Raw genomic sequence first — 18690 nt, 5'->3', positions numbered from 1 at the left:
CATCACCTTAGACCAGCAATGACCCTGGTCTATTTTTTCATTGCTGATTTTAAGACACTCCTTTGGGGTGTTAATATCTTTAAGGAATTTCAATTGCATGAATCAAATTCATGTTTAGTGAAATATTTTGTCAAGACAGTTTTCGTGAATATTCCAAAGCACAGTGGCACCACAGGTATGTAAAATGGAATGGCAAAACTACTAAAAATAAATGATCCCCAGACTTGTCAGAAGTTCAAGTTCATACATATGTGATGCATCTACAGGAGCATTTTGTTACTGCGTGAGATGTAGCAGTTTTGACAACATATGTGTGGTAACTTTTTGATCACAAACTAATTTTTCAAAACTGCTAAGGGGCACACAAATCCATCAGCATAATAGTTTATGACCTTTTACTGCTTGTTTAGTTTTGATTATGTCTCCATCTACAGGACAGTGTAGGATATACATTTCTACAGCAATCCTGTTCTGAAAAACTTAACAGTCCTTCTCAAAGCTTTTTTCTTTGGAATGAAATTTGAACCCTTAATTATACGTCTTTCAGGAGGCAGCAGATGTATGGAAAATAGAAATCAAATGCATTTTTTCCCACAAAAAACAAGTTTGAAAAAGATCTGGATCTCATGTGGGGGTTAAGAGATAAAACAGATCAAAACTAGGAAAACATTTAAAATCCATCCTGCACATGTTAATGCACATTTAATATCAATTCAATTCAATATAAAAAACAAATCTCATAGTATTTTGTGCAGAGTATGTTTCAACACCAATACACTGGAAATCTGCATTATTAATATTTTCCACGTACTGCTCAAGATCATTTTAATGCTGTTTCCAGGAAACCTGATGTTTTGGCTGATGTTTGTATGAATTCTTTATTTACTTGAGTATTCATCACCTCATTAAAAATGTATAACTATTCCAGTCAGAAAACCAAAACATAAAACAATGACATTTCTTCGCAATTGGCCGTTTACTTGCAGTAAATAAATGTACAATAAGATACACTTTCCCAAGTTTTAATCGACAGTAACAGACTATACAACAGAGTCAAGTGAGAAACTTTCCAACCTCAATGCAATTTTCCCCCGCCTTTTTAAGCTGGTTATCAGATATGTTTTTGAATGCGTCTTCTTTTGCAGGCAGGCAGGTAGAATAAACACACTGCCAACCTTTCCCATGCAAAGTTCATGTAGGACCTCAGCAGTAAACCATCGTCTGGAACCTGCTTAAGACATACAACAACTACGTCCCGCAGTTTCACAGAACTAAAACATATTGCTGAAATCATCACCACCATAAAAATATATTAATCTCTGGCCTTTACCACTTATGAATATAAATATATATTTTTATATGTACTGAAGAACATGCATCAATCAGTCAAAACATAGTGCCTTAAGTACAGATGTAAGAAAAAAACAACAAAACGTGGTTCCTTAAAGTTTGGCTTGATACATAAAAGATATAAAAATGCATGTAGTAACGCGTTGTGCTACCAATCATAGTTCAAGTGCTTGGCATACACATACAGCAGTAAATGAATCCACAATGTAACAGGCTACCATGACTTTAAAAATAAAGGCACTTATCCTTCAACAGTAACATCTAAGCATAGAGGCTGAAAGACGCACTGTAGAATACATACAAGGCCAATGCTGTTTTGCACATTCTTCAGTCTGTCTCTTTCCATGAAGCATTTTGGCAGCTCTTCTTCACTGCTCTGTTGCTGGTGCAGCTGGCTCCTGTTTCCCTTGCATATCTCGGTCGATTCTGTGGGGTACGAACACAAGCAAACCCAATGTAGCTGGAGCTTCTTCAAAGACATGCTAATTTCAGAGCTTTCCTACCCCGATCGTTCCTGTTCACATGCCAACTATAGTGAATCTCTTGGATGTCATTATAATGCAACTTCACTTTAAACTCTTGTTCAGTTGTTTTCTTTCTATTCAATCAGGCTCCTAAATTTCACAAAACACAACCCTTTAATAGTTCACATTACATCTGATTTTATTGCAAGTCATAGAAGTCACTGCAAATTTTTTTTATAATACCTACAGGCTTCTGTGTTTCCTTAAAAAAAATGTAGTATAATATGCCAATGTGTTTTTATTGCCATCATTCTGTAAGTGCAAGCATAGAGTGATTAACTGTTCTTTCATTGCCTCTTACTCCTCTGCAAAAGTTTACATATTCTATGCTTATCAAGTGAAAAAATCTATTCCTGTGTCAACTGCGTTTTGCAGTTACATAAACCCCATATCTCTGACCCTTAGTGCTTCTGTTGGTTTCTGAAGAACTAGCTGAACTGTGAAAATATTCTTCACATCCCTGCAGGGAAAAATATCGCTCTTATACCAGTTTATTGACTACCATAATATTGCAATCTATTGTGATCTTCTATAAATGGTTTCCATGTTTTTAATATCATTAAAATGAAGAATTAATAAAAGGACATGATTGTGACCTCTTGATATCAGATACTGTAAACAATTTCTCATAGCAACACTGTACATCTCTTCAGGATATTTGTAAGTCTTACAGTGTATCAGGTAGAAATAATTTATAATGAATACACTGCTAATTCCCGGCAACACAATGCTGATTCACACTTTTCACAATAGATATGTAGCATTACACTCTCACCTTATTGGAGTCTGCTTATCAAATATTCATGCGCCTGTGGTGTTAAGTGCATTATAGTAATATAATAACGCATCTGCATGCATGCCATTTCATCAGCTTGGCAGCGTTAGATGAACTGAAAGAGGTGTAAACTCAAGGCAGTGTAATCAAACAGCCCCGTGAGGATCATGCAGGCAGAGGTGATGGGTGACAACATGAACGCGTGATGCAAGACACCCAAACCGTGCGCTGTTTCAGAAAAGGGACACCAGATTGTTACCAGACTGCGACGTGCACACTCCTCTAACCTCTGTGACAATCACACAAAGCACAGACGTCTTTATTACCAAGCAACAAAGAGGCTAAGTATCCACGTCAGGCTTTCAGCGCTCAGACCTATTTTCACAAAAAAGTAAGCATTCGTTGTATTCTTATGTGCAAGATAATCAGATGATGTCTTTGTAGGTTTGCAGCCTTGGCCATGCACTGAATCATGAACCACATAATGAGCACTGGAAGCTGGTTTACTGTCATTCAGTGATTCCATATAAGCAGCCCAGGTCTCTGTTCTGGTGTCCGTAAGCACAATAGAAGAATTTAACATAAGACTGGTGAGCTCTCTTCCCATTTACTCTAGGTTAAGGGTTTAGGACTTAGCGTTTCATAGTTTTAATTCACAAAGAAGATGATTGGAACTGCTATCACAACCAATTCAAAAGCTTTGTTGCCAGCCAACTCAGTTGTTACCTAAAACACTGTCAGTATCATGAGATATAATATAAAAGGCAGCTAACATTCATAGCAGTTTTTCTAAGCCTAATCTTTTTTATTTTAAACACTTACAAAAACAGGTTGCTTCAGTATGTCAAAATAAATGGTTTATACAGCATGATGTACAGCATATTCCACATAGATGCTTCAGAATTTGAAACTTAATCCTGAAATTGCATTAATGTGATTTATATTTCATTAGTTACATTATGTTCAGTCCACTGACCTCCAGCCTTTTTATGTTTTGCAAGGTTTATAAAAACTCCATTTTTGAGTTACCAAGTCATTTGCAATTGATTACTTCCAGATAAGAAACAGATTTAAAAGAACCATTTCTTGTACCTGATCGTCTTGCAGGTCATCACTACATACTAGAAAAGGTATTACAACGCAAGATGTGGACTACTGAATTTATTACTATTCGTTTTATTATACATATAGCAGAGTCTATAATAATAATAATAAATGGATATATCAGGACATCATTCCATTCATAATGCCAAAACGTTTTCCAAATTATTTTGGAGATTCAATACTATGGTAAAAAAAGACTTAATAAAGAGAAGGAGTAATCCCCAAGCTCTTCAGGTGCTAGTGTTTTAATAAAGGCAAGGACTGGGGAGCCCTGATAAACAGCAATGGGGGTACATTTTGATGCCAGTAAAATATGGGAGACTTGCACTATTCAAAGCACCAAAGTGGCTTAGAATAGTAGTTTTAACGAGGTCCCCTTTCTTCTATCCATCAGTTCCATCACTGATCGTATATCCCAAAACTTTCAGAAAGGAAGACAGGCTGGAGAGCTGGGACCACAAAAATGTAAATTCTTCTGGCGCAATTATAATGCACAGCACAAAGCAAATGAAAATAACTAGTTCATGAAGAATCACAACCCTGCATTCTTCTTAAAAATGTGGCAGTTTGGTTCATTTTACTTGATGTGGGTGAGTCTTTGATTTGGTATAAAATATTTTTTGCCCAGTTTTTTTTTTACCTAAATCTTTAAAACTTAGTAAGCAGTATGTTAAAATCAAAGTATTGCATTGGTAAGCTCAGGGACAGAGACACAACTGTTTTGCTAAAAAAGTGAACTTCTAAGTTCCCTGGACAACTGATGCTTGATGTGAAAAATTAATTGCAATTAGTTATTTTCAGTATTATCTGGCAATTATCTGGCCACACATTTTAAGCTTTTCATGTTCCTAGTGTACCATAGCTATAAGAAGTCTACACACTTCACACAGAAATAAAAAGAACTCATGTTTCCACTTTAAACATTTGAAAATTATAAAGGTTCTTTTTACAGAGCAATGCTTAAGATTAATTACTTATTTCAATAACCTGCACTCAACACTTAAAGCAAGAAAAAAATAAAAATATATTGGGTTCATATAATTTTCCTAAATAATTAGAGGGAGCACTATAGTTACATGTCCATTTTTCACAGACTAACATTTTTATTCACATTCTTGTAATAGCACTTTATTATTACTATTATTCTTATGCATTTTTAATGAGCATAACTTGTAATAATGAAGTACACAAGACAGCTTTAAGAAACCACGATACTTTCATATTCTGTCTTGTTAATCACCAAAAATATTAAATAAATATTGCATGAATACCGCATAAAACTATTTTCTCAAAGAGAACTGCTTCATAAGTCACTAAATAAACAAACGCTCCAGCACTTTCAAGACCAGATGCAAGAACTGACAAGCTGTGAATTTTAGAAGATCAAAGTGAAAAAGATTTGCCATATTTGAAAATGCAGTTCAAAGCAGAGTTACACTAATTCACCATTTCTCATGTTTGATTCAATCCCTGGTGGTTTTAACATTACAAGTCATGTCCCAATCCTCAGAGCCAACCAACAGATTAATTGTTAGTTCCGTGCAATGCAAAATACCTAGAGGCCTAGGTTTAATCCCTAAAATAAAGGGTACAGATACCTTTTACGTCTTTTTCTATTTTTTTCTTCTTCATACCTTTGAAGGGGTAGGGAAAAGTGGTTAAGCAATTTAGAAAAAATGAAGTTCAACAGCCAACAGACATACAAACATCTGAAAGAACATACTATAATTGCAAATGTTTAACAGCAGTCTAAAAGAAAGTTATTACCTAGACCTTAGTAAAATGCAAGTTCCTTTGTTATGTTAAAGCACTAATGCGAAACAAAGAAGAGAATGGAAACAAAGAGGTATCTACCTGATCAACAGTTTCTGATGAAGAACGCAACACTGAGAATCTGAATACTATTACATGGCACTCTACAAATTGTTTTTCTACACAGAGTGTTTTTATCCTAACATGTAAAACCACAATTTACTCTTGATGAGTGATGTGTAACAAAAGAGAAACCGTCATACTTACTGCTTGATGCACTCTGGTATTGAAACATACTCCATTGGGACGAGCTCAGCCAGTTCCACCAGGCTGAAAACATACTTGATTTTTTGGCTAAACTTTGAGCTAATGAAAAGGAAGAACAGGTTAGATTCAGTCCTGTCTATATTTCATCATGACAGGCTCTGATCTATGAGAAGGTACACACACACAATTCAGTAGTGACTCACCTTATGAAGGGCCTTGTGATGGCAAGTAGTGTCCGGATAAACCAGGACGGGTGTACAATAATCAAAGACTTCAAGTTCTTCCGTAACCTAGATTGAAAACAAAAGCAACAGCTGAGGGCCATAATCAAATCAAAAGCTTTAACATACACAGATGCGTATTAATTGCCCTGTACTTTTCCCTCTGTGTAGAAGCAGGTGGGATCAAGGATTCATTTGGAACCAAAACCTTAGACAACAATGCTTCTTCACATTATAGTGGGTCTAACACCATACATGCATTTTTTGGGATTCCCCAAAACTGGAACACAATAACAGCAAGATGCCTGTAGTTCATTGTTTTGATTATTATAAAGTTTTGGGTTGAATTACTGTATGTTCCGATTAATAGAATACAATTCTGCTTCACAGCCCAGTGTTTCTTATCCTTCAAGGTAAGATGGGGAACCAAAGGTGGACTAGCCATCACATTTGCTGGTCTTACCTTCTGTCAATCTGCTGATAACACTTCCTGAGCCAGCCCACACTGGGCATCTTCCGGCGCGTCGTTGCACCATTCAAATAAACTATCATGTAGTTTTCAGCTACTAGAAGCTCTAGAGTGCCAATTACATACCTGAGGAGAGAACATACCAGAACATTAATTTGAATCCTGCATCATGAGACTGAGATCACCTGCTTGGACACCTAAAGTTAAGTGTTCTAGTAAATCAAAGCCCCAAAAGAGCCCTTAGCCTTTTGGAGCACGAGGTGACCATTGATGTTAAACGCAGAGTTTTATTTGTCCTGTTGTATTTAGTTGTATGTTAAAATCCCTTGCAAATGATGGAACTCAACAAACTACAATTATAATTAGGCCCACTTACTTGAAGAGATTGTCCATAATATATCGGTAGTTTGGTTGATTGCTCTCAGGCATAAAGCACACAGCAAATACGATGATAGCATTCAAACCGTCTCCATAATAACCTAAAATAGAAAGGACACATGTTCTTATGACTCTTTTATGACTCTTCTTTCACTAAACAAGGTAAAAGAAGGAATACATAAAGTAAGTAGCACCTGAGGTGTCCATTCAGCTTATTGGTTAATGACCAATAAAAAAACCTAATAAAATCCACTGCAAAGAGAAGCATAACAAACCCATCGTCAAACATCCAGGTATAGTATTAAGTAACGTAGATCTCGATCTTAAAAGTGCCGTAAAAGTCAAGACTAATGTCCATTACAAAACAAGTTTCTCACCAATATTAATTTATACAAAAAAAACTGTTAAACATATTTGCGCCATCAATAAATTCAACATTTTATTATATCCTAAATACGAATTAACACCTTTCTTCAGGCTGCTATATCTCAAGAACAGACGCCTCAAAATTAAACAAGTACTTCCAATCTCAATCTAATTAGTAATTATATGCAGAATGCCAAACAGGCTTTGAAAACAGCTGCTGGGAGCAAGAAAACAATGTCCTGAGTGAAGGAAACAGATGGTGAGCCAGTCACATTGAAGGATGTCCAGGGCAGCTATTAACTGTCCTGTCCATTAATCAGCCAATGTCTATAATGATCTAAATCACTCAGGGGGTAGGGTGGATGAATGTGGAGCAGTGTAGAAGCCTCTGCAGGAACTCTGCATGGCTGTGGAGGCTTCGCTGGGGGAATGTTACAAAGTGATTATGAGGGACAAATCATGAAAGCTTCACATCTGGTTCTTTATATCTGCCCTACTTATTTTACCAGCTGGGCATGGATCTTCCAGTGTGCCCACAGATTCGATGCCTATTACAAGGTCTCCCAAACATAGTCAAGCGCTTTGGACGTAGCAGGCACTGGAAGGCATGTTTTCAGTAAAAAAACGCTAAACAAAAAAAAAAATTCACCATCTCTCCTTTCAGTGCACGTGTTGCAATTCTCTTTCTTTGACTCATCTACACCCCTGAAGTCCGTCCTAAATCGTACCACCCATGGGGTAATGTAATGAATTGGACAAATGCATAATACCAATTCATCTTCATGCCAGATCAATAGAGACTGACCTCCGTGGCTGATGACTCTCTTGTAGGGCTCTATGGCCTTCATGTCCACCCTGTGCTCCTGCTCCCCGATCCTGAACACGCGCCAGTGCCTCCCTTCTTCCCTCTCATCCGAGGCCGAATATTCCTGGATGGAGTCCACACCCTTCCTCAGAAGTTCCGTCGTCTTCGGCTTTGGAAGGTCATCTGGGAAAAGCCGAAGTAGTCATTCCAGATCTCTTCAGAGCCTGACGAGACTCATGAGACTTTTTTTTCCTCGCTTCCCCCCCAAAGATCTACCACAACTCAGAATCGATTCTGGCATGTCGGTGTGACGTACCCAGCACTTAATCACCAACACTTGAAAGGAGAGAAATTTCCATACAGTACATTCAACTTGGATGATCTTCAAAGTAATAAGAAAAAGCCAAACCATATCAAAGGTTTTACATTGGAAAGTACTAGAAACAAAAGTAAATGTAATGTCTTGCCATGTACAAATCAATTGGTTAGAGTATTAATTTCAAGACTGTTCAATGACTTCTAGTAAATAATAGGGGTCTTTTGATTAAATGTATTTCCCCTCCAAGAGAACTATGAAGGTGCATAGTTCCATGGACAATGAATGGACACATGGACAATGTAGGTTCACAGTTCCATGAGCCCCAAGCTGCTCTAAAATTAGTTCATTTTTTGACAGTCTGTGCTTGACTAAACAAGTCTCCTCCAGCTCGTTTCCTTTGTTAGGCCAGACATGAGCTAAGCATACAGAGAATGCAATGTAAATGAACGTACAATTAAAGCTCATCTGTTTATATTTAAGAGAGATTCCTTTCCACTCCTACTGAAACATGTAAAATTCTATTATTTCAAAACAAAGAAAAGGTTAAAAAACATTAACCCAAATCAGTTTATGTCTACACTGTCTAATAAAAAGTTACGTTATTCTATCTTAGGTATGACCCGATATGACTTGGGGTAAAGGTAATTTGCCCAAATATTATGTTTTAATAAAATTCTTGTGCAAAGAATAAAAAAATATCATGCTTAAATTACGTTCAGATGTCATCAATCAGCAACTAAATGATCATCTCTTTGATTACAAGTCTGGGGTGTGATTTGTTCAAAATTAATTTTAAATGAAATGAGACTGAGGCGAAAAGAAACATGCAAAACATCCGTGTTAAAAAGAAAACAAAAAATGTTAAAAAATAACTTGATTTGTTACACAGAAGACGCATTCGCTGCATTGGGATGAAGCAAATCAAAACCTCAGGACTTCATCTGATTTTTCAGATACATGAGAGAGACACTTGCCATCTCCAACTAGGAAACCTTACCACAGAGGGAAGAGAAACATGATGCTGGCCAGTGGCCTGTTTCCAAGCAATGAATGGAAACAATCCTTCCAGGACAGAAAGCAGAAAGCAGCAATGGAGACAGAAAAATAAGACACTATTTTAACACATTTATGAACTACTCGGATGTTACTTGTGCCTTTTTCCACTCAGGTTTGTGGATGTCACACTATAAGTCTGATAAAATGGCGGGGGGGGGGGTAAATACTGATGAAGCTAACACAATGAATTGCTATTACAGATTAACCTAGCGTTTTATAAAATGTATCATTGCATACACTTGGAATTCCAGTTCAGTTTTTCCTACTCTCCCTGCCACCACTCCACACCCCATCACTATACACAGCCATTTCATTGAACGGATAAAATTCACTTTAACCAAGTGATCCCAGGTTACTGCAGGACAGACTGGATCTCTATTCTACTTCTCTGGCTTATGAAGACTTCCTGGATGTCTTCAGCCATGTACTGAACGAAGCTGGAACTCTGTTCCAAATATTATCCTTTTAAGCAGCAGGCCTTCTCTCAGAAACCATGAAATCTGCTTCTTGTCCATACCTGAAATAATCCCCAGCTGAACAGAGAAGTAAGTATTTAGATAACTCCGAGACGTGTTAGTTTTACCTTATGTCATGACTTTGATTGATTTAAACAAAAACTTATTTTAACTGGACAAATTGACGTGAATATAACTAAAGTTCAGGAGTTTATTAACGTTGTGGTTAGAGAAATAAATCACTTGGTTAGAAAGAAATAATATTCTTAATACAACTTTATATAGAACTGGAGCTTTAAAAATGCCATTTAACGCATGCAAAAACTTGCACCTCACTGTTATTATTTTAATGCAATTTTGAGGTCAAAGGCAGGACAAGACAGGATAAGTATTAGTAATGAATGAAAACCTTTTTTATTGTGCAGAAGGTTTGTATGATCTACAAAAGTATGCATCAATGTTCATTCTATCTCAGTTCGGAATGTAATTTATAATCAAATAACTTTGTAATAACAGAGCTCTGTTGCTTATGAATACTTCAGTACAAGTGTTTATCCCTTATGTCTTTGAGACCCTGACAAATTTAACACAATTAAGCATTTAGTAATTTTAATTGACAATAACACTTCTACAGTAACAATGAATAAACACGTAAGGTTTAAGTTTAGTCAAACATGTCTGGCCATGATTCTGGCCAAGAACAAAACATGTTCTTACCTTCCCATTCAAACTCATTGCTGTTATCAGAAGGGGTATCAATGTCATCCAGATCCAATTCCCCACTCTCCTCCATCTCATCCGACAGAACAGACCCTTCAGTGCGGTCCAGTGTCAGGCTGATATAAGGGGCCATCAGCTTTTTTTTAGCTTTTTTGTCACTATTTAGCTCATAGGACTGTGTGGCTAAAGAATCAAAATGTAAAAGGTACATCTTACAGAAATGAATCACAGAAGCATGTCATGACAAACCTTTATAACTGGTTCAATACCAAGTGGCAGATCCTCCCACATGATGCAGCATTGATAAGAGAGGTTAGGGAGATTCAGGTGGAACATAAAGGTGACATTCTTTAAAATAAACCTTAACATTTTAGTAGTCTAGGGTGGCTTGATGCACTGGCTAAAAACAGGAGGCTAATACAGACGCTAGCTTACATTGAGACCAAGAAAAATGAACAACAAAAGATAATCACTTGTTTCTGTGTTTAGAGCCAAATTCTTGGGCAATTTTGTTTTACTGTAAAGTGTAGATTCTTGTTTATATTCTATGTGAAGAAACAAAAAATATATATATAGCTACCCAGCAAAAAAAATGTTCCACCTCCAGAGATCTCTTATGACCTACCAGAGTTACCCTCTCTCCCAGTGAAGAGCTCCTCATCCATCTGCATGTCCTCTTCTTCTTCTGGAAGTGGCCTAAGCACAAAAGGCATGTAACCAGCAGTCAGTCTACTAGAGGTGTCAACTACCCTATCCTTGGAGGATTTTGTCAACTTAAAAAAAAAACGTCCAGGTTTTTCTCTTTCAAATTTCTCAGTTACGAACATGAAGATTTAAGTTGGCCCGAAGAAAACAACGAAGGGCTAACAATGCTCTTTCAATACTCTATGCTATTTTTTCTCATTCCGTTATTCTAGAAAGTGAAGTAAAGACTATGTTACTGTTCAGAGTCTGTACCCCACTCTGCTCTCAGTGCGGCTCTGAAGCAATACTGGAAACAGCTGTCATTAGGAGAGCCTCCTGCACTGCTCACTCAACAGCACTTGCTATATTGAGCCTGTTTTCACTTCTCTTAAATGAGTAGCAAATTTGCATCATCATTTGAGGGACATGGCAACTGCACAAAACAGAATTTACTAAAAAAGAATAAAGAATGATTGATGCCCACTAGTGAAATAGCCTAATAAAGGGATTGAGGATATTTCTATTATAAAAATAAATTATGAGGGTCAGCTTCTTAAAACTGGCCATTGTTGTAGCCATTCTGACAACAATAAAAGGTATTTTACTGTAATAAAGTTCAGAGACATGCACCGTTCTAGCAGAGAAAGTGCTCCTACCCTTTCTTTTTTCCCCCCACATCAAAGTTAAAAATTCACTTTTTGGTTGGTGGCCTTTTCCTAAATATTTGCTTAAGCGACAGGCTAATGGATTAGGGTGGGTTTTGTATTGTATATTGTATTACAATACCTGCATTACATTTTCCATACTGTTATGCATGGAAGGTTCCCAACTTTGGAGTATATTTTTAATGATAAAAAATATCTTATCTTTGTGAAGCTCATTTCCCTCGAAAGGGGTTAAATACAAACCGCTCGCGTGACTGAAAAGGCACCATTGTCTCACAGCGCCATACAGCTGTGCGAGGTACAGATGGGTACTGAGGAGGAACCAGGGCCTCAGTGTCCGAGTACCTGGGAAAATCCTCGTCCTGCCATTCCTCCTTCAGCTCCACGCCCTCCATCCTCAGACGGGCCTCTGTGGTGGCCACTGACTCCTGTCTCTCCAAGAGGCTGAAACACAGGGAGAGAGAGGAAGAATGAGAGGATGTTGACTGGCTGTGGCTTCTGGAGGTATTTGCATACCGACAGCTGTTTTTCCAGCTTGTGAGCCCATAGTGACAGAACATTTTTACAACTTTAATGACAGGAAATAGAGAACGAATGTGGCTCTGCCTACTGTATCTGCAAACAGAAAAAAAATGATACCTCAGTTGTGTTTTTCATATGTTGGTGCAATAGTTAAGCAAATATAAAGAGTATCTGTGTTTCTGCAAAGGCTGTAGTTTTGTTAATAGTAATTTACTAAGATGGACTATTTTATATTCCTTTAGGTACATGACCATATTTAAGCATATATTGTCTAATAATGTACACATAATTAAGAAGTTAGGAAACTTAGAACTGAAGACATTTTAAACAAAACATAATTGATAAAATTATGCTATATTACTTTATCAACAGAGGTAAAGTTAAAGGTAATTTAACTTTCTTTCATTTTTGTAAAATCTTTCCTTAGTTAAGAACAGATTTTTCCTCTTCTCTGCTCTCAGTTGAAGCTGTGCGCTCCAGTGCTGGTGTTCAACAGCCTATCAATACACAATGCACTCTTCTACGTGATCCATTTTAAATCCACCACTGAACTTCATCAGACACTCAGCTGCACAATTAGGTTACTTTGCTTCAAGTGACATTTCAAGGAAGAAGTTGCTTTGGAGTCACTTATTAGCCACAGACTACTGGGTTCTAAAAACTAACAATCTCTTCATGCATATTGCCTGACATTTATCCATCTTGGAATACAGGGCTTTGTTGATGTGATACTTAAAAAACACACACAAAATAAGTATTTTAAAGATAACTAATCCTTCGACCATGAAGTAGTCCCATCTATTTAAACTGTATTTTACCTAATGTCCGTGTTGTTGATATATTTTTCCAGCTACTGAGAAGCACTGTCGCCAAAGCCTCCCACACACCCACTCTTGATGTAACAAGCCCTGCAGATTTCCACTGCTGGCACAATATACGGAGGTTCGTATTAATTTAAGATATCTTAATATTTAAAATATTTTTTAGCCAATTGAGTATTTTGTATATTAGTCTCTGACCTCACTGAAGAGCTACAACACAGATTTCCAAAATGCTGATTAAAACATAGAAATATTTTAAGGCAGATCATTCAACCTTTATTATGATCTGTATAATCCAAAATGGATTATAAAACACTCATGGCAAAAAATAAAACTGGTTCAGGCTGGCACAATTTATCTGTTCCAAATCGCTTCTGTAGACTGAAGCCTCTGTGTGAGTTATCCATTAAGCACACTTTAGGAATTGCACAAGAACATTTAGGAATTAAAACTGTGTCAAAATTGCATGTCATTGAAAGCTGTAAAGAACACCCTTCCTCTTACGTAAAAGAGAAAAAAAACTGTCAAGATTAAGACCGCAAATTCCAAAGATGGAAGCATATGCATTCAATTTAATACACTCATTTATATGAAGCTAAAATGTTGCCAACAATGCTGCAAAACACAGAGCTCTATTCAAAGCGTATCAAAGCTTCTCAAATCAGAGCTACGGGACTCTCATAACCATTTAGCTAAAAAGCATTAATAAAGTAAAAATCAAGATATTAAATACATTTTTAATGTTATGAACTAGTCAGAAAACCGAAAGATCTTGCAGAGATTCTCTGGGTGATTTGAAAATGATCATCAGTAAAAGGGTGAGAGGAAAACCCCATAATTTTTATTTTTCCTTTGACAATAATGTGATGTTCTTATTAATCTGTGCAATTTAGGCAATTTGTGTAAAGCAAGCAAGGAAGTAACATTAAGGAGAGGTTGAGAGCATTCCATAACATTCGATTAAGCTCATTTGGAATCAAAAGCAGAATTAAGGGTCTCTCCGTGTGGTTGAAATGCAGGTTGAATAATTTCTTTGAAATGAAAGTATTTTTTTCAGGGGTTTTAGCACATGGGCACAAATATGGATCTGGAGCCTGTGTGCTATTCTTCTAGCACTCAGGCAGGCTCATTTAAGCTACTGGTGCACACTGAGCTTGAGCCCGTCCATGCCTGTCCTGATGAGTTCACATCACAGGAGAGCTACCACTGGATGAGTCAGGCAACCCAAACATTGCCTAGGCTTTCCCCTCTACAACTGATGCATACAAATCATACCTAGGCTAAAAATATGAAGAGTTTGGAGGTCTGAGCTCTATCCTTGAAGACACTGAGCTAAAGAGAAAAAAAACAAAAAGCTTGAGGAAATATACCAAGTGTTGTCGGTTATCACAGACTGAGGTATCAGAACCAGTTATGTAGATGCTCTAGAAAGGAGGCACAAATGCTTGCATAATTGAAGGTTACATGTTTCATGCTTTGCATTTAGATATCTGCTGATTATGCACTATAAAGAACACTTTTTAGAAAATTAAATCTGCTGGTTTTGCTTTATCCATTATCCTGACTGCTGAATGAATCACTTCCTACTGACACAAAATTAATGCACGTCACTTGAACAAAGGCTATAAACTGGTACTGGAATTAAATCAGCATCCACCAACAATTAGTGCATGTTTTCTTGAAATGTGTAACAAAAAAAGTGTTTTGGTTAATAATGTTCTACGTGCAGTTTACCAGATTTTGCTTCTATTGAACATCAGCCAAAATCCATATAAATTAGTGTTATGTCAAGAATGATTCTTCAAGGGACTTTTAGCTCACCCTGCAAAGAACGTCAAGAGTCAGCGTTATTGTAGAGAGAAAGCTTAAGAAGTCAGCTGAGTTATTCTTTGGATGTGTTTGATGAAGCAGCACATATAAAATGAGTTTTAAAAAACTCATTGTCAACTACATGTATTTAAGAGTAAAGCCTGCTGAATACTGGGTGAAAGTAAGTAAATAAGGTTACACGTTTTAGGTATTTATATATTTCACTATAGCAGAAAACAGAAGAATTGAACATGACTAATTTTACGGCTTAGGGATTAAATGAAACTTTGCCCCACATACCACACCAAACACAAATGTCATAGCCAGCAGTAAGTACATGACAGGCTTTGTTTGCCAGAGAGTTTGCCTTTTTACATCACACAGCCTGGCATCAATTACTCTGCTTCCAATTTGTGATTGGTGAATGGGTCAAAGCTTGCTTTAATCTGGGCCCTGGTCATAAGCAGTGATCATATGCTCAGCTCTTGGACTGGAGAGGAGGAACATGCTCTCTGATATAAAGCAGCTCATCACTAACCATAGGGTGATTGCGCATTCTTTCCTAAAGAGGAGGGAGGGATGTCTCACCCTATTGTCAGCATTCAGATGGTTGTCTGGAGATAGCTGCCCGTTTGGCACTCTGCACTGAATAACCATCCTATAAAATGCTAAATGCTACAAATGTAACAAGTACCATTATTTGATAACTGCAGTATAAGGCAACCAACATTACTCCATTAAACCAGTAAACTGCAACTTTTTCTTGTAGATATTGCAATATAGCATTCACACAAACCTGATTGGTTTTATTTTTAAGGCAACTCTAAAGGGCGGACTGTCATGCTTTGGGGGCAACATGCCACAATATTAATATTCGTAACTGATATTATCTAAGGCTATTTTCAAGAGTATAAATGTAGCTGCTGATAAGGTTTTAACTGTCAGGGACCATTCAGGCACTTCAAATGGTCCTTCAGGTTATTTTTACCAAATGGACTCATGTGAAATGTTTATCCTCAGCAAATCTATCCTCTCCCAAAGACACACGGACCTGGCAGGCTACAGTCTTCACAAATTAGGAAGATGAATCCATAAAAGACTGAAGCCTTTGGAACAAACTTTTTAAGAACTATTTATGTGCATCTCCAAATTTAAGAACTTTTGGAACCATTTTCAGCTGCAGCAAAGAACAATGAAAAACTCGACCAACAAAACAGCACTCTGTTGGATGCAATAAAAGGTCTCTTTATCATCACAGGCCACTTTCAGCTGTCCTATAGAACTCAGGCCTCCACATATTTCTGATGTACAGCTGCAGGAAGTAAAAACCCCTTTCTTTTACTGTCTTAGCCAAGTCTTGCACAGGCTCATCTGTGAAGAAAAAGGAGTCTTTGAAAGCAATTCTGAAAGAACAGAACAGCAGGTGTGTGAACGAACTGCTTTAACACTACCACTTTATTAGAAACCCTATCTTACTGATCGGTATGTCCAAAGTCATAACAGTGATAAAATGCTGCAGAAAATATATATAACCTAGTGCTAAAACTCAGTGTTATTGCGCTGCAGTATTTCAGGTTATTCTCAGGTGTTTTAATCGTTCTTTCCTCTTGCTTGTGTAGTCTTTATCTTGCAAACGTCATAGGAAAAAAAAACTTTTAGTTAACTTTGATTGATACGGATTCAACAGCAATGAATCCAGTAAAACTTGGATGTTTCAATGCAACCAACTTTACCAGCAGGTTGTATCTTTAAGTGTATTTGCTGATATGGAATATCATGGAAAAGCAGAGATAAAGAGCCTAGCGCCTGTGGGTATCAAGTGACACTTCCTGCAACAAACACAGGTGAAACCCTATAATGTACATGGCTTGCATTTTTTGCATTGTTTGTATAACTGTACACGACAAGTTTTGCATTAGAGCATTTTATCCATTTAAACCTACTGTTCTAAAACCCAACTGAAACACGTTAAGCTTTCGTTAGAACTAACGTTAGTGTTGATAATCCGACTAGACACTGAAAATCAACTCCCCTCTCCCCCAACCAAAAAACCAACTACCCCCTCACCCTCACCTTCCATTGTGTCCTGTTGGAGATGGCAGGCTGTGACTAACTGGAGTCGAAGTTCGCACCCCCGCCGGGTCTTGTTTTCGTCCATTGTCTGGAGTCCCGGCTTCCTGTGTCGGACCTCCTGTTTTGGTTGGAGTCCGCGGAGCTGCGCCCTCGGCAGTCTCCGACGGAGGTGCCGACCGGCTCTGCGGCGTGTCTTCCCCCCGAGTCGGAGTCGGAGTCGCCGGCCTGTTTTCCACCTTCTCCACTAACCTGGGTGTGTCTGTTCCTGAGCTGCTTGCGTTGAAGCCCGTATCGCCGGTTGCCCCTGCTTCAGTCTCAGTAACTTCTGCTGCCATGAGGGCGGAACCGTCTTTTTAAGTCTCCCTTCAGCTGAAAGCCCCGAAACTTCAAGAGCCGCGCAGCGCAACGCGTGTCAAGTTCTCCTCCACTCCCCCCCCCCACCCCCTTTCTTTCACAACAGCAAACAAAACCCGATAGTTAATTAATGCTAAAACTGAAACCGTTATGAAAGTGTACTCCCTATTTCCCTACTCCCCGGTTCTGGTGGCTCCGGCGGGCTGACGTGCGGAAAAAGAGAGGACCTTTCTGTTTTGGTTGACTTGCGAGCTTGTTTTATGGGCCCAGCAGCTCCTGTGTTCAAGTCCGCTTTCCCCCCCCCTTCTTCCTTCCTTCCTGTCCTGGAAAAGTCTGCAACAGGGCGAAAACTACTAACATCAAGCTGACTTCTCGCTAGGTCCTCCCCATGGTGAATCGCGGACGCCGGAAAGCGATCTTTTTTTAACACCGCCTAGGTCCTGCAGCCGTATTTAAGGAAGCGAAAAGCCGACCGTTCATTTTCGCACCTCGCTTCCCCATCCAGTGGATCTGACCGGCCGCTGGTCAAGTCCGTCAGCCTGCTCGCTGCCTACCCCGTTACTCGGGAAGCCCTGCGCTACTCTCCTCCCCTTGACTGCCACATTTCTGCGGTACTGCCCTCTATGGTGGAAGGAAAGAACACCTAAAAGTTCACCCAAAAAATAAAAGCTGCGAAGACGGCCAGAAACTTGCCTGCCTATTGTGATTCCCTTCAACAACCAGTAGTAAATGTGTGTGCAGGACGGGGCTTTATAGAACACCCTGTAATGGGATAGCATTTCTTTTATGTGAATAAAGTAAAATGAACATAAAATAATGATGAAGGTGTTGGTTATTTTTTTAAAAAGCCCAAGGGAAGCTGTTTCATCCGTCTCTGATGTGGTTACTCGTTACGCACAACTATTTCACTATTTCATCCTTTGAATTTTCCATCTTCACACGTCGCCTAATCTCCGACTTGTAAGCTTGACACAGAAACCACGCACCTGGATAACGGAAATGATTCTTGAAATACCTGTGACTATCTGTTGTCCTCACCTTGGCCTGCAGTATGCGCCGTGGCAAACCCCCGCAAACACAAGTCACCAGAGGCATTAGAAAGTTGTATCCTAGACAAACAAGGTGAGATAATATCTTGAAGAACATTTTTTTTTCAGACAGTAAATCTACATAAGTAGTAGACACGTATTTAGAATAAACC

The 18690-nt window shown here is 38.3% G+C and overlaps 1 protein-coding gene across 2 annotated transcripts; it reads right to left on the bottom strand.

The window, feature by feature from the left end:
- Positions 1–957: 957 nt before the first annotated feature.
- On the bottom strand, positions 958–18022 carry bnip2 (BCL2 interacting protein 2). Of its 2 annotated transcripts, XM_088920838.1 has the most exons (11): positions 17136–18022; positions 12256–12354; positions 11187–11257; positions 10559–10744; positions 8012–8194; positions 6839–6941; positions 6457–6588; positions 5976–6062; positions 5773–5871; positions 5352–5387; positions 958–1776 (listed from the first exon to the last, which is right to left on the bottom strand). In XM_088920838.1, the coding sequence occupies exons 1-11, from the start codon at positions 17468–17470 to the stop codon at positions 1719–1721; spliced, it is 1389 nt and encodes a 462-aa protein (XP_088776964.1). In that variant the 5' UTR covers positions 17471–18022; the 3' UTR covers positions 958–1718. The 2 variants fall into 2 exon arrangements, with proteins under 2 accessions (XP_088776964.1, XP_088776965.1); XM_088920839.1 differs by lacking the exon at positions 5352–5387.
- Between the last annotated feature and the right edge of the window lie 668 nt (positions 18023–18690).

This window comes from Atractosteus spatula, chromosome 7, assembly GCF_055471065.1.
Source record: "Atractosteus spatula isolate fAtrSpa1 chromosome 7, fAtrSpa1.hap1, whole genome shotgun sequence".
Classification (NCBI taxonomy): domain Eukaryota; kingdom Metazoa; phylum Chordata; class Actinopteri; order Semionotiformes; family Lepisosteidae; genus Atractosteus; species Atractosteus spatula.
The sequence above is the reverse complement of the archived record's forward strand: the minus strand, read 5'-3'. Positions and strand labels throughout refer to the sequence as shown.